We start from the raw sequence: 17160 nt of genomic DNA, 5'->3' as shown, positions 1-17160 counted from the left end.
GTGTACTGTATCTCCCTTCTCCTGTATCTCCCCTCTCCTGTATCTCCCCTCTCCTGAATCTCCCCTATACTGTATCTCCTGTATCTCCCCTCTCCTGTATCTCCCCTATCTCCCCTATACTGTATCTCCTGTATCTCCCGTCTCCTGTATCTCCCCTCTCCTGTATCTCCTGTATCTCCCCTATACTGTATCTCCTGTATCTCCCCTCTCCTGAATCTCCTGTATCTCCCGTCTCCTGTATCTCCCCTCTCCTGTATCTCCCCTCTCCTGTATCTCCCCTCTCCTGTATCTCCCCTCTCCTGTATCTCCTCTCCTGTATCTCCCGTATCTCCTGTCTCCTGAAACTGGTGACATTTGGGACGTGCTGTCTAGTTTCTGAACCTGAGGTTGGGTTGTGAAGGGATGTACATGTCAAGGTCAGCATGGGGTCAGTCGGGAGTGTAAAAGCTGGCCAGCGTTCAGTCTTGTCAGACCCCCCCCGACGACTTCTTCTCCAAGTCATTTTAACGTTACTGTCCTCGGTCCAAGTCCAGTCCGGTTAATGCCAGCTCCAGTATATACGCCCCCCAGGAAATGACACGTAGTCCTCTTCTGTGGTCCAGCTTTGAGTTATTAATTTGTGCAGGTCTATGTATATAAGATGTTTCACTGTACTTTTGTATAACACTGGAGAGAGAAGGGAAACAAAAGGGAACATGTTTTTTCGGTTTGGTTTGGTTCAGCTCCTCCCCCCCTTCCAAAGCCGCTCCATGTCCTGTCGGTATGACCGGTTTGATGTGTTTGCTTAGCTAGATCATTAATCATTTGATTATTTAAATGAGTATTAAGCAATCCTGCCCAGAGCATTTCACGTCAGATTTTGCTAGACTCATTAAAAGGTTTGATTATTTGGTTGTACAGATCTATTGGAAAAAATAAAGGTATAAAAATGTTACCGTGATTGTTCTCATCTTTTGTAGCTGTGATGTCATGGTCTGTGATCATTGGGCTGTGATGTCATAGTTTTTGATCATTGGGCTGTGATGTCATGGTCTTTGATCATTGGTCAGCGGCTGTTTCTCTGTTGTTGCTGTTAGACTGACACATGGCAACAAGGCCTACTGCCTCACCTAAAATAAATGTAACCACTGTCAATAGTCATATTCCTATTACTAATGCCCTGTGATCACCTCTATTAAAGTAAGCGTCCTTCTCATAATGGCTTAAATATAAAAAAAGACTATATACTTTAGGCCTTATTGCTCTTTGTATTGAGGTATTCATCAACCCACAAACAAAGATTCAAGTAAGTTAATGATTTAATCCGCATTTATAATATTTTACGTTCATATATATTTACGTTCTGAACAAGCCCAGTGTGATGGAGCTGCTGTCTGGGGGTCAGTAGGCCTACGTTCTGAACAAGCCCCTCGATCAGCCTCTCAGGGTCAGTAGGCCTACGTTCTGAACAAGCCCCTCGATCAGCCTCTCAGGGTCAGTAGGCCTACGTTCTGAACAAGCCCCTCGATCAGCCTCTCAGGGTCAGTAGGCCTACGTTCTGAACAAGCCCCTCGATCAGCCTCTCAGGGTCAGTAGGCCTACGTTCTGAACAAGCCCCTCGATCAGCCTCTCGGGGTCAGTAGGCCTACGTTCTGAACAAGCCCCTCGATCAGCCTCTCGGGGTCAGTAGGCCTACGTTCTGAACAAGCCCCTCGATCAGCCTCTCAGGGTCAGTAGGCCTACGTTCTGAACAAGCCCCTCGATCAGCCTCTCAGGGTCAATAGGCCTACGTTCTGAACAAGCCCCTCGATCGGCCTCTCGGGGTCAGTAGGCCTACGTTCTGAACAAGCCCCTCGATCAGCCTCCTTAGGTGGGGATGTGAAAGCGACTGCCTCTCGTTAAACATTCATGAATTACAAAGAGTGTTCTTCCCTGAGACTGGCTGTCTGTGAGTTTCTCTTCTGTTACACCAGGCAGCCAGGTGTTGCTATTTCAGCTGACTGGTTAAGAACAGTATTTCAGCTGACTGGTTAAGTACAGTATTTCAGCTGACTGGTTAAGTACAGTATTTCAGCTGACTGGTTAAGTACAGTATTTCGGCTGACTGGTTAGTATTTTTGCTGACTAGTTAAGTACAGTATCTCATCTGGGCTGAATAGGTGCTTCCCCACAGAGACAGAAAGAGCATTGAAGAGAAGCTGTGATTGACATTTAAAATTATTCAATGTCAATGTCGTTTTATTTCTATAGCATCCTTCATACAAATCAATGAAAAAGAGATCGATAAAAACATTCATAGAGATGTAATACCTACACTTACTCAATCATTACACTGGAAAATATCTGTAGGACCAATAGCCTCTTGAGCATGAGGTCTATTCTCTAACGGACCAATTCACATTGGCCACAACCAAACTTTCAAAAGATGTTTTATTTATTTTTTAAACTGAGTAAATTAAAGTAACTTTTATCTTGCATCAATTTATCAATATGCCCAGACTGAGCTCTACTACCAACAGAAGTACAAATAGCAGCCATACACAACACTTGAGGGAGCACTGAGTCGCTGTGTCTACGTGCTCCGCCATCTTGCTTGTACTTTGTATAATAACAATAAAGCTTTTGAACTTGAACTTAAACTTTGATCTTTTCTAATATTACATCGGATAAATAGATAAATAAATAAATAGATATTGCCATTTCTATACATTGCCTCACATGAACACATTACAATATACACAAATATACACCATAGCCCCACCTCATCCAGATAATGTACATCACACATCACATCACCAAACACCTATAAGCACTCATACAGTACCTACAGTATCCACACAACATAATGATGACCTGGTAGATTGTCTGGGTGGTTTGTTAAGTGATGGCAGAGGGGACAAAGCTCCTGCTGAGAGAGAGAGTGGGGGACGGAGAGAGAGAGAGAGATTGTGGTAGCAAGAAGCCTGTGATGGTGAACACCCTTATTTGCATGTGTTAAAAAAAAAAGAAGTTCTTTTTGGGATAATGTTTGGAAATATCTGCTAATTCATCCCAGTCTTTTATCATCCCCACCTCCCCCAATCAAACTATTTAAGGCTACAACCTGAATTATCCAGTAAGTGGTGTGTTCAATGTAAATGATTTGGCTGTGCTAATATACTTATTATACTGGCTTATTTTAGTTTATCTTTATGGACCTCAGGTATGTGGAAGATAAAACCACTAGGGGGCGTAAGTAGTTAAGATATAGACCTACTGTTAGAAAAAGTCACCAAAATGTATTTATTTTAAGGTGATTATGTCAATTATGTCAAGTTTGACCTTTTCGTACAGGATAAAACCTGACTTGTTTCTTTCAGGATTTACATTGTTCTTTTATTCTTTGATCAGGACTTGATCAAAGAATGTGACACTTTCTGCTTATCTTCAATGGATGATTAGCCTACATATGATGATGAAAAAACAGGTGTTCCTTCTCCCCAGATGTGATGTCCTAATCGCCTGCCGAGGCAAATAAAAGACATTCAGGCTTTTAAACTACAGACAGCGAGGGCTAGAGATCGATTACAGAATGTAAAATGCACCACTGGTCAGTCCTGCAGTTGGTCACTTACGATCAATCAATCAATCAATCAAAGCTTTATTTGTATAGCGCATTTCATACCCAGAGGCAACACAATGCGCTTTACAGAGAACAAGGGAGGTGGGCATACGACCCACCTCTACATATTCCAGAAGGAAGCAAAAAAACAGTAATCACCCGGGGGCCAGAACGATGGACACACCGACTGCGTCATTGCATTGTGTTGCACCGGAGGTTCTACTCCTTCAGTCACCCTGGGTGTGGCATTAATACAGGCTGCTCTTCTGTCACCCTGGGTGTGGCATTAATACAGGCTGCTTTGTGCGACAGCCAAGGTGACATTTGAAATGTTGGAGATGTTTTATTTGTATGAAGTGGGATCTGTCCCTGCAAAAGGTCTTGAAGGAAAGCTAAATATAGAGCATATGACTGTCAATCAGGTGAAGCAAGCAACATCTCAATAAATATGATAAGATAAGATAGATGACTACAGCACATAAAAATTGAATAAACATCTTTAAAGGCGATAGAAATGTCTAGGAGCCAAGGGGAAAGACAAATTAAATGAGCGTATGACTCAGTCAATGAGTGTTTTCGAATGAGAGGGTAGTTTGCACCTGTCTTAGTGTGGGTACAAAGCAGTGTGGCTTGCCTATGAACAAGTCTCTACACCAGCTGGTGAGTGGAGCTGTGCTTTGATGCTCAGAGCCACAGCTCTTTGATGGAAGTTCATTAGAATGAAAGCTAACAGCTTTTGTTTTTGGGCTCCTTGATGTGCTCAGTTCAAGAGGGAAAAAAATCTGGATCTATTTTTATTTAAGCGAATGTGCTGGTGTGTATGTGCCCGTCATTACAGTCAAGTGCTAGCAACAGGCGTCCCAGGACACTGGTGTATCATGCTGCAGTTGAAACAAAACATCAAACAGCTCACAGACAAAGACATGTACTGCGATACTGCCGCTCCTTACACAGGGGCTTTCTTTCATTCACAAATGAAATGTGTTAATTACTAACATTTGAAAACAGATAGTCTTTTTTGGGGACAGTCCTTTCAAGATCTAAAAGCATGGGGAAACACACACACACACACAAACACACACACACACACACACACACAGGATGTCTACCATATAAGCAGTCCTGATGAAATTATGAACTGGCATTTAAACAGGATGGAGAATACTCTGGGGACATGGGGAGGCAGCTCTAAGATGGTTCTTTTTCTTTTTTTTTCAACAGTATTGGGCACGGTCGTCAGCAGCTGCTGCACTGTGGCGCCTCGCTGGTATTGATGTGATAGGGTTTTTGGTAGCACACTCCTGAGACACAGCATGGTACACTAGGAGCCTGACTCGTAAGTCTAGTATTAGCTTAGAGACTGACTTGAGTCTAGTATTAGCTTAGAGACTGACTCGTAAGTCTAGTATTAGCTTAGAGACTGACTCGTGAGTCTAGTATTAGCTTAGAGACTGACTTGTGAGTCTAGTATTAGCTTAGAGACTGACTCGTAAGTCTAGTATTAGCTTAGAGACTGACTCGTAAGTCTAGTATTAGCCTAGAGACTGACCATCAGACTGACTATCAGACTGACTGAGATCATCAATATTGAAGAGAACCTCGCATTAATTTTGTTTGTACGATCTGTAACTAATGAAGTGTGTTGGTGTGGTGTGCGATATACAGTCATCATCACACACTTTCAGAGACAAAGGACTCACAATGTGTAGGGAAATGAAGTGACTTCCAAAACCCCCACTAGTTAATTAAGCCACAGTTATGTCATTCCCTATTATCTGTGGGTTTGATAACAGTCCAGTGTCTTCCGCTCATTCAGACTGGAGGCAACATGCTTGGGGATCCTCTTATCTCTCTCCCGTTGTTTGATCTGGGAGAATGCCCTCTACCGTTCCTTCTAATGGCTGTTGCAATTTTGTTAAAGAGTCCAGGGGACCTTGGTGCCCTTTCCCTTTTCCGACACCCTGTCCTATTTCATTCTTCATTAGTCCATGTTGAAAGATTATATTTTCAAAATGGAATGCAATTAATGGCATTTTAGTGATAGAGCTGATATAATAATTCAGACTTTAGTGCAAACTGCTTGCATGTCTTTCTACATGTGAGGTAGTCAAATGATGTGTTTGTATGCTCTCCATTCACAGATCTTTGTTGACACACTGAATAAAATGCTGGCTATTTTTTGCCCATTGCAACCGCGTAAGATGTGATATCTAAATGGCAGGTACGATTGTGTAAGCTTAAGCCAGACAGCTTCAAATCCACTTTGCAGATGTCTCGTTTGAAGGAAAAGAGTAGTCTTCTTTTACAGCTTATGTGGGTGAGATAAGACACTTTCTTCAGCTAGATATAGTTGGAAGCCCAGGGAATGCTGTTGTGGGAGTGAGTGAAAGCAAAACACTGAAAACAAATCAGCCACATGTACTGTATGTTCAGTTGGTGATGGAGGATCCTAAAGTGGCCCATGCCAGGTCCTCTCCATCTACTCTACCAGATCCCCTCCATCTACTCTACCAGATCCCCTCCATCTACTCTACCAGATCCTCTCCATCTACTCTACCAGATCCCCTCCATCTACTCTACCAGATCCCCTCCATCTACTCTACCAGATCCCTTCCATCTACTCTACCAGATCCCCTCCATCTACTCTACCAGATCCCCTCCATCTACTCTACCAGATCCTCTCCATCTACTCTACCAGATCCCCTCCATCTACTCTACCAGATCCCCTCCATCTACTCTACCAGATCACCTCCATCTACTCTACCAGATCCCCTCCATCTACTCTACCAGATCACCTCCATCTACTCTACCAGATCACCTCCATCTACTCTACCAGATCCCCTCCATCTACTCTACCAGATCCCCTCCATCTACTCTACCAGATCCCCTCCATCGACTCTACCAGATCACCTCCATCTACTCTACCAGATCCCCTCCATCTACTCTACCAGATCACCTCCATCTACTCTACCAGATCCCCTCCATCTACTATACAATATACTATAAAAACCTGCGAGGCTCATTCCAACCCTACCCCTAACCTCAAACCTTAACCTTTGACCCCAACAAACAACAACCATATGGCAACCATACAATTTAAAGAAGTGTTTTCATATGATGTGCTGTATTTGAAAAATTACTCAAAAAAATAAAATTGTCTGAGGGCCGTCTGTCGGGTGTCTGTAGGGTGTCTGTGGGCTGTCTGTGGGCTGTCTGTCGGATGTCTGTGGGCTGTCTGTCGGATGTCTGTGGGCTGTCTGTCGGGTGTCTGTCGAGTGTCTGTGGGCTGGCTATAGGCTGTCTGTCGGGTGTCTGTAGGGTGTCTGTGGGCTGGCTATAGGCTGTCTGTCGGGTGTCTGTAGGGTGTCTGTGGGCTGGCTATAGGCTGTCTGTCGGGTGTCTGTAGGGTGTCTGTGGGCTGTCTGTGGGCTGTCTGTGGGCTGGCTATGGGCTGTCTGTGAGCTCAGTTTTCGGAGCCGAGAGACCGAAACACAAAAAACTGGTTAGAGGTTAGAGGTTAGGCACCAGCTCCGAACTAGCCCTGGAAATGCCTTGGCCATCTGAGGGCTGCTATGGACTCCCTGTCAAGTCCAGTTTATTGGTCACATGCTTTGCCATACAAGTATAAAGAGCAGTCAAAGAGTTTCTCCATTAGCTCTTATATTGTGCACACACTAAGCAATTGAGAGCAGTACAAAAAAGGATAAAGGGAGTAACAGTGCTACAATACAAGATCCAGAATAAAGGATATGCTGTATATAGCTAAATACAGGATACCCCCACAGAAGACTTCAGGAATTAAACAACAATCATTAACATCACTTTTTCAGAGGCAAAATCCAGTTCCTTACCAAAATCCCATTATTGTCCTTCAAAAGGAAAAAAAAGGTCTAAAACATAATTGATCAAGGTCAATTCATTATTGAAATTTCATTTGTTTTCAGTGAATATAATGCTTGTTCTGAGAGAAATCCTGCATGCTCTGTGACCAAAATTGCATAGTTTAAACAGACACTCCTCTTACAATGACAACTATACAGACAAAGAATACAATTTAATAACTTTGCAAACATGCCCATTGCCATTCATTAATTACATATTGTTTTTACAAAAATCCTAGTTAATACAAAAACACAATAGTACTTTTATATAACAATAAATATGACCTTAGTACGGAAACATACTACTCATCCCAATCTGGGTTACATTGATGCTGTGAATCTGTTGTTCTGCAATGCAAGCTGCCGTCATTATGATAAATATGTTTTCAAAGGGAAATGGGAGGCACATAAATGCGCGTTATGGTTCACTTTCCCCTCTTCGTCAGTGATGTAATACGGTCCGCGTCTGCGAAGTGTGACATCTGTATGTGGGCGGGGACTGGCGGATGACGTCAATGAGCCCGGACCCCGCCCCCACCGGGTCAGGGAGGGGGAGGAGCCTGAGGCTGAGCTGATCCCACGTGTGACAGACGGCTCATTCCCGGTCAGTGAGACTGTCCTAGCGGCTCCGTCGGCTGTGTTTGTTAGTTACTGCCTATAGCTAGGTTAGATATGGAGGGAGACGGGAGTCAATCCACATCTGGAAGCCCTAATGATTCGCAGCACGACCCGGGGTAAGACTGCGAACGTTTAATGACTCGTTTATTTATCGTTTTTTTCGAGTTCTATTTCTATAAATTTAGCCTAGTCAAAGCATTGACATTTATATTGCTTTCCGAGTGCAGTCAACTCCACCTTTATTTGACTGTAGCGGGCCTGCCCCCTTCTCCAGTATAGCTGCTCGCTGCTCCTCATAGTGCGCTGGTCTCTCCGGCTGCTGCTCTGCCTCGTTTTGCTCGCTTTTTGTCGCTAGCTAAGTAGTTAGCTATAGCTAGCCAAATAGTTAGCTACACGTCAAAATGGCCGATCTGACATCTGGACTCACTTCTGTTATGTTTCTCTCTTACAGTAAAATGTTTATCGGTGGCCTCAGCTGGCAAACTTCACCAGGTAAGAAAAGCATTAGCGGATTACAGCGGGACTGTCGGGTTGTGTTCCACGGCAGGCTGAGACTGCTCGTACTGCTTGCAATGTATGCTGTGTGTGTGTGTGTGTGTGTGTGTGTGTGTGTGTGTGTGTGTGTGTGTGTGTGTGCGTGTGTGTGCGCGCGTGTGTGTGTGTGTGTGCGTGTGCGCGTGCCGTGCTGTGTGGGATACGCTGAGTGTGTACCTCTGCGCGCAAGGTTATTTTGATTTCCAATCATTTGAAGTCCTTTATTCGACCCCTATGTGCTCAGAGAACACTGAACGCTCACACGTACAGCCCACACGGGTCCTTATTTACCAGATACATCATCGACGTATTCTCTCTTGTTTGTTTTGCAGACAGCCTTAGAGACTATTTTAGTAAATTCGGGGAAATCAGAGAATGCATGGTGATGAGGGACCCAACGACAAAGCGCTCCAGGTAAATGAGATATTTCACCACAACGCTTGCTTTTAGTAGGACTACCTCAACACTGGACGTGTGTTCTGTCCTCACGATGATATCGCAATATCAGGTAGCCGAGCCATTTATTTTTGTCCCGCGTTGCGCTTTTACAAGCGATTGAATCAGCGCTTTGCAAAGAACATGGTGTTTTGACATTGAACGCGGCTCACAATACTGTAATATTATTGAGTATTAGTAGTATTTGTACTCAGTAACGTATATGTTAACTTCCATTTGTTTTGAGCACATGTCGATTACATTATAAATAGCCTACTTTATCCGACAGTGAAAAGTAAAATGAAAGTCAAAACAGTAAACAAGTAGGCTACAGTGAAAATGCGAAAGTATAAACAGTGATAATTTGTTGGCGCATATTCGTGTGTAATATATCAGTATGCTGTATCTACGCACCGCAAATGTTTCTGCTTTCTGTGTTGTTTCTTTTCCCCCCACAGGGGATTCGGGTTCGTTACATTTGCAGATGCTGCCAGTGTAGATAAAGTCTTAGCGCAGCCTCACCACGAATTAGACTCTAAAACGGTATGTTTGAGACTTTTGTTACTTCTCCAATGTTTGATTCACACACCTTGCATGGATGTTCTTGATCTCATGGAACATTTTATATCTTTTGCAGACTTTTGAGGCATGTTATTTTAGTCATTCTCAGCCACATACACTTGATAATTAGGTAATTATGCATTCTTAGCCTTGTGTCCCTTGTTAAGCCTTCATTTCCAGTAGATTGCTGAATTACAGGTCATTCTTGCACTATGACCACCTGTGAAGCTCTCCCTTCCAAGAGCATCTGGTTGTTTTGAGATGGGTGTCGTGGATTTTTTTTTTTGATCATGCATGTTATGAAATAAGATGGGTGTTCTAGGTTTTTTCTGAAAATAAATAATTTCATATTTTGCATATAATACTAATGTACTTCATACATTCTGGCTTTGTTTTTTTATGTGGTCACCCCCCCTCCCCCCTTCAACAAATTTATTAATGAAGATTGTGTTGCCAAAATGCAGGTTATCTATGAATAAATTTGCTTTTATATGCACTTCATCTTGAGTTAAGCTTTCATTTCTCATCCACCTAAGTCTGTTGACTGTCTTGACTGTGTTGTATACGTGCCTGTTTGCTCTGCCCTCAACCCAATAGTGGGCGTTGCCTGTACCTCCCACCTCCTGCCTAGCTGCCCAGGGCTGCGTGTCTCCATCCTGGCTTCACACACCCCACATGAAGTTAGAGGACAGAAAAATAGAGGCCTACTTGAAATACTGTATCGTTGAAAATTTATTTGGAAAAGTAGCCTAATTGTTGAGATTATGCTGTCAACAATATGATCTGTCTGTCAGAGTAATGCTTTGACTTGCTTTTTCTAAAGATGCTTGTTTAATTTTACTGTGAAAAGGATTTGAAGATTGGTCCTCAGTTGAGGTGTTACATTTCCAGCGAGCTCAGTTTCACACAGCTCAGTATGTGTAATTGCCTTCCAGCTCTCCAAATCTTTTCATAGCATTATTTCCTACTTCCTAGGTCTTAAAATTAATTTTCTAACTACAGTAAATTGTAATTTTATAAAGTTTAGTCCCTTCTACAAATGCATAGATAATTACAGCATTTGTTAGAAATTAGGGCTTTTAAAGGACGTTTAAAGAATAATATGATGACTTAATTTAATAGGTAATGACTCTTGAAGTACCCTTTAACTGAAAGTAGTGCATTTGGTGTTGGGATTCTGAGGCCAGTATGGTAAATCAATGAACAAAGTCAGTCATTTAGGTCAGATGATATTAGAGCTCCTACTCCCATGCAACAGAATAGTACACACAGTTCACAAAATGAGGATTTGTGGACCTTCATCCTCCAACGTTTATTGGGATGTTGTTGTGGTATTGATGACGGACCATTGATTTTTTTTTTTTTTTATAAAAAAAAGTTGCCGGTATTTGGTGAATGAAATCCCACCTTACAGAATGGTAGTCAGAGTGGGCTGCAGTGTGTGTGCCTCTTCACCCGAGAGACCCTGCTCAAAGAGCTCGTTCTCTGTTACGGCCGGGGGAGACAAGCGGGCCCCTGTACCGGCCGGGGGAGACGAGCGGCCCCCTGTACCGCCCTCAGGGCTGCCACTGTACTGTGGCTGGCTTTGAAATGGAACGCTTTGAAATGGAACGCCCTGTGTATATCTCACTGGGACTTATTTTTGTCTCCTGGAAGTAGGAAATATGTGGAAGATTCATATTCATGTTTGATTATTATTAGACTCACTTTTATTAGAGCGGATAAGCCGTGCTGAAGGACAGTATTATTGGCTGCTGAAGCTCTGATAGGTCGTCCACATCTGAACTTAGGCACTCCTGCACATAGGAGAGCAGCATCAAGATATCGGACAAAGACGACAAATACCACATGGGTTACACCTAGATAGACTTTCCTTTGAATGATTTTGAATGAAACGGCTGAAGCAGGTTCTGAAGTGGGAGCCATGTCCTGGACGCTGGCAGGTTATTTCCGTCCAGAAGGGGTCTACGCGGCCGTTCGAGGGGGTTTCTGTGTGCACTCAGTGTACAGCCTAGTACGCCCACTGGGAATCACCTCCACAGTTAATGGGATGAGTTAATTATCATCTCTGTTAGGGTGTTGTGTGTTACTAGAATGATATGAACTGATCTTGCTGCCTTAAGAAGAATTGCTTCTTACTGAAGTGTAGAACAGCACAGGCTTATTTCAACACTGTCAACCCCCCCCCCCTCCCCCTTCATCACAAGAGGATACGTCCTGCATTTATTGACAATAACGCATAAAAGACTTCCCCTTTTATTGAGGCTTTGACGTGGGAATGAACTCTCGGGGTGTAGAAACACTGTGTGTGCTGAGAATAGAATCCATGATTCCATAAAAGCCAGCGTAGCAGACTAAACAGAGCTCTGCCTGAAGCACATTCCTCCGTGCTAATGCACTCAGGCACTTGAGCTGAATCCAGTCACTGTCCACAAGGGTATTTTTTTCTGTCAGTCTCCGTGGCACTCACACCAACATATTCACCCATGTTACATTGTCTTTTCTTTTCCTTTGTTGGGTGATTTCACAGCTCTCAAAAACATGCAGTTTTTCTCCAGTAGACCTTTGTGTCTGTTATGCAGTCTGAGAATGGAGGTGAAAATCCATTGACTGTTAGTGCCACATGTTGGCTATGAATACCTGCATGTTAAATGCATGCGAGGAAACTGGCTCCAATGGACCATGAATTGGAAATCCATAGTATGAGCTAAGGGATGGATATCATTCATGTTGGGTGTAGTAGCGTTCAGCTGGAAAGAATGTTTTCAGCGCCAGGACAGCACATTGCGTGGCTTTGAATAGCATCTTTCAATGCGCCGCATTTGCAAAATGACTGGGATTATCCAGACGCTGGTAGAATACAATGTTCTCCATCAATCAGACCATGTGTGTAATCCCTTTTTGTCCGTTTACATTTCTTAATAGTTACCTGGACCCAATCATGCAGATTCTTCAGAAATCATCTGATAGATGGTTTAGTGTGAGGCCTCTTGGAGCAGCTCCCCTCCACTGTGCTGGGCAGTGATGAGGAGATGTGTGGAATGGATCTAGCAACATGGTGGTGGTGGTGATGATGATGGTGTGATGCACGGATATTTCAATCTTGGGTCTGAGTCCGCGGTCTGTCCTGGATTGTTCTCCCTCGTCAGGATTTGATCCATTAACTCCATTTATTGTCCGGATAGACTTGGCTCAGCTGCATCACCAGGTCTGCATGAGGTCACCGCTGCAGTGTTCATCCAGAGTCATCCAGAGTCATGAACACTGCAGTGTTCATCCAGAGTCATCAACACTGCAGTGTTCATTCAGAGTCATCAACACTGCAGTGTTCATTCAGAGTCATCAACACTGCAGAGTGTTCATTCAGAGTCATCAACACTCAGAGTGTTCATTCAGAGTCATCAACACTGCAGAGTGTTCATTCAGAGTCATCAACACTGCATGCACTGAACCAGTAGTAGACCTGTCGGTACTGTTCCAAAATATTGTCCAGCACACTACAGTATGTTTGCATCTGTTCTTAACTGACTGCTCGTCTTGCTTGATGTCTAATCTCTCTCCCTCTCTCCCCTGTTTCCCCCACTCCTCTCCTGATTTCAACGTTTGACAGATTGACCCCAAAGTTGCCTTCCCTAGACGTGCTCAACCCAAGGTAAGAGCCCCCCCCCCCCCCAATTCTCTTGTCTACGAAGAGACAAGCTTTTACGCACTTTCAGTATTAACTTCCCAACTTTGAATTAGAGACTTTCGTCAGAACATTCATTCACAAAACACAATGCAAGGCTGCGTTGAAGGTTACAATGAACAGTCATAATATCTGAGATGGATATCATTGGGCTAGTGTCAAATTCTGACACCGGTTTAGAAAAATGTCCCTGGTTGATTACTTTAAAAGACTCCAGCGTTTGACTGAATGAGAGAGTATCACTGATTACTCCATGTTTCTTTCCTGAAGAGATTGATCGCAGAATTTTCACGACATAAAGGGCAGCTTTGTTTATCCCTGTGTATAACCTAGCTCAGGTTACAAACAGAGTTTGTACTTTATACGTGTACAGCCTAGTTCGAATTACAAACAGAGAGTTGGCGGAGTGGGTGCTTTCAAAGCCAGAGTGTGCGGTCTCTTAAGGGCATGGTTGTATAATTGAGAAGCTGTGAGGAGTTTTCCCTCACGCAGACAACTCGCTCTCCCACGTTTCCCTTTTCAAATCCACTTGGTGCCGAAAGAGAAGTGAGAGAGAAGTGCTGGCGACTGAGGTGGGAGTGAAACATTCAGTGCGTACGCTGTTGCTGTCGGTATATGCTTCCTCATGCTTCCCTATTTGGATGGCTTTGATATTTTGTTTTGTGGGCTGTTATGCAAAAGAACACCACCCTTGGAATCAATTATGCAATCATATTTGAATAAACATGAATTTGACTCAAGGATATCTGCCACAATAAAGAAAAGTTGGCGCATAGTATCGCCTATAAAGTATAGGAGCAAATATGACAAATGTGAAGGTTAAATCAGGCCTAGAGTTGTCGGTGAACCTCTGGCTTCAGGGCAAGCTCCTTAGTACTGCCTGGGTAGTCTTTGTTTTATCCTGGAGTGGAGGATGTGGACAGATGACAGAGGATCTTAGGTCAAGGTGTCGCGGGGTTCTTCCAGGTATGCAGGCGTGTAGTTCGGCCTGACAGCCAGACCCTCTGGTAGACGTTAAGTCTGATTTATTTTGGCAGTTCTCGGTCAATAACTTCTAGCTCAGTTTTAAAGATTTTTTTTTTTTGTGATCCATGTTGGATTTCCCTATCGAGACTTTCACCTCAGACTTGTCTGTTGGCTGGGGAGCTCATCCAGTGTCCAGTTTGTGTATGTGTGTGTGTGTGAGAGAGAGAAAGAGAGCGACAGAGAGAGAGTGAAGCTGCTCTCCCTAGCTCTTTAAGGCAGTGACCAGTGTGTTCGGGCGGCCTCAGCCGCTGGCGAAGGAAAGCGTCTCTCGAGCCTCAGTACCAGGGGGGCAGGTGTCCACAGCACCACAGAAACCAAGAACCTGCCCCCTGCCCTGACCAGAGTGGACTTCTGGAGGAAGGAGGAAATGACATACTCACCCTCTCTCTCTCTCTCTCTCTCCCTCTCACTCTCTCCCTCTCTCTCTCCCTCTCTCTCTCCCTCTCACTCTCTCCCTCTCCCTCTCCCTCTCCCTCTCCCTCTCCCTCTCCCTCTCCCTCTCCCTCTCCCTCTCCCTCTCCCTCTCCCTCTCCCTCTCCCTCTCCCTCTCCCTCTCCCTCTCCCTTTCCCTCTCTCTCACTCTCACTCTCTCTCTCTCTCTCTCTCTTTCTTTCTCTCTCCCGCTGCGTGAACACACACACACACACGCACACACACACACACACACACACACACACAGATGCCAGGCCCTCTGGTCCAGGCGGTGCCGGGCAGGCCGCGGAGCCTGGGGCCTAATGCTGTTTCCTGGCTCGCGCTCCGGCTCCAAGATGAATGGGGGCATTAAATCAGTCAGTTCTGGGGGCATTAAATCAGTCAGTTCTGGGGGCATTAAATCAGTCAGTTCTGGGGGCTTTAAATCAGTCAGTTCTGGGGGCATTAAATCAGTCAGTTCTGGGGCCATTAAATCAGTCAGTTCTGGGGCCATTAAATCAGTCAGTTCTGGGGGCATTAAATCAGTCAGTTCTCAGCAGCAGCCAGAACACAGCCTCTGGATGTTTGCTTTGTGTTAAGTGAACCACACAATACTAACGTTTTATGCAAATACTGGCCTACCTTTGCCTCCAATCATGCAGCATTACGTTAGCGGGCCTGCTCCGTATTTGGAGGTGAGCCTACTGTCGAAGAGTGAAACGACATGTCACTCTGTCACGCCCAGCACTCAGCCCTCCTGCTCCCCTCCTTGTGAAAGTTCAGTCGATTCTCTTCAACTCGCTGGCCCTTTAGCACTGACAGAAAGTGAAATTGTCTTTGAACGTCCTCGCAACCTGCTGCTGGTTTTGTTGTTATTGCTTTTGGTGTTGTTCTAGTTTCTTTCCACAGCAATAAATCCACAGTGGATCTCAGTGTGTCCTAACACGTGTAATTGATATAGGGAGTGTGGCCACCACCTTGTTCAGAGATAGATTCTCCCGGCTCATTATTGTTCCCTGTCGGGAGCCATTAGTGTTATTAACCCCTGTCTGGACCATCGGAGGCTTTTCATTCATAAAACAGAGAGCATATGACTTGGGTTGTAACGCTGTCTATCTAAGTGGACAGCCAATATTCTCTGCTTTTTCAAGTGAGGGATTGTAACTGGACTTCACTGTCAAGATATTGATTCTCCCCCAACCATGCCCCTCGGTCAAACAAATAATCAGCTATTTAACAAAGGGAGAGATGCATCTGGCAAGCTTCACACACATTGGTTGACCTCCTCAAACCTAACTCTTTGGATGGTCTACAGACATTTTCGCCGACTTGTTCCAACTTGAGGGGACGTTCATGTTAAATTTCCCACTCGGAAACTCATTTTTCCGATTATTCCGACACCACATGAATGCAGCAATAGTATCTGTCTCTCCCCAGCCATTGAAGGGCCTGTTTATAGGAGGCTGTTTGGGAGCCGTGACATTCACCAGCAGTGCGGAAGCAACTAGAAGTCTCAAAGTTGTTGACTGGCCAATCACAGGTAGGTCCCCCACCAGGAGGCCAGACCCACAGTGTAACAGTCTGTTATTTAGCAGAGAAAGTCAACTATGAAAGACCTCATGTCTTACTGTGTACGGGCTTATGAGCAACAATCTCCAGGGGGAGGGGGGGGGGTGGGGTAGGGGAGAGAGAATTAGAGCGAGAGTGAATGGGGCACAGGAAGAGAGAGAGAGAAAGAGAGAGGGAGGGAGGGAGGGAGAATGAAGGTTGAGCACACAACATAATGGGATCCTTCAGTCCCCCCCCTCAAACATGCACTCTGCCTGAGTGGAGACGCTTTGGCATTTACTGCCACGAGAGCTGTCAAAACAATTCCTCTGTGGGCTCCCCTCACCCCTCCTCACTGCACCCACACACCCCTGCCTCCCACAACACCCACCACCCCCCATGTGGCTCTCCAGAAGGGTGTGTGTGTGTGCGCGCGTGTGTGTGCGTGTGTGTGTGCGTGTGTGCGTGCGCGTGTGCGTGTGTGTGCTTGTGTGTGTGTAGGTGTACCTTTGTTTGTGTGGGAGTGTGTGTGTGTGTGTGTGCCTGAGAACGTGGACCAGTCCTGTCATTTAACATGTTATTTATATATGCAGGGGAGTCCCACTGAGAGGAATGTATCTTTTGCGTGGAAGGAGCCCTGTGTATTGACAGAGGCAGCGAGGTGGTTGGGGGAGTGTGTCCAGAGGGTGAGAAACCCTGCATGGACAAGTCTTTAATGAAGTTCAGAGGTGAGGCAAACGTGCTGGACCCTCTCTGGCTCTGACTCTCTCTCCCCCCCTTCTCCTTCTCTCTCTCTCTCTCTCTCTCAAGTCAAGTCAAAAAGCTTTATTGGCATGACGTTTCATAATAAAACATGTTGCCAAAGCAGAAAAACATTAATA

The 17160-nt window shown here is 44.7% G+C and overlaps 1 protein-coding gene across 1 annotated transcript in view; it reads left to right on the top strand.

The window, feature by feature from the left end:
- Nucleotides 1-8069: 8069 nt before the first annotated feature.
- The window catches only part of LOC311326150 (RNA-binding protein Musashi homolog 2-like), a gene marked incomplete at its 3' end in the record, with an annotated part of 85611 nt that continues 76520 nt past the window's right edge, over nucleotides 8070-17160 (top strand). Inside the window, exons 1-5 of the mRNA XM_084459001.1 lie at nucleotides 8070-8195; nucleotides 8531-8571; nucleotides 8946-9027; nucleotides 9507-9591; nucleotides 13220-13261. Coding sequence (XP_084315127.1) covers nucleotides 8134-8195; nucleotides 8531-8571; nucleotides 8946-9027; nucleotides 9507-9591; nucleotides 13220-13261 — 312 coding nt within the window. The 5' untranslated portion in view covers nucleotides 8070-8133. The remainder of the gene's footprint in view (nucleotides 8196-8530; nucleotides 8572-8945; nucleotides 9028-9506; nucleotides 9592-13219; nucleotides 13262-17160) is intronic.

This window comes from Borostomias antarcticus (assembly GCF_949987555.1).
Source record: "Borostomias antarcticus genome assembly, chromosome: 1".
Classification (NCBI taxonomy): domain Eukaryota; kingdom Metazoa; phylum Chordata; class Actinopteri; order Stomiiformes; family Stomiidae; genus Borostomias; species Borostomias antarcticus.
The sequence above is the reverse complement of the archived record's forward strand: the minus strand, read 5'-3'. Positions and strand labels throughout refer to the sequence as shown.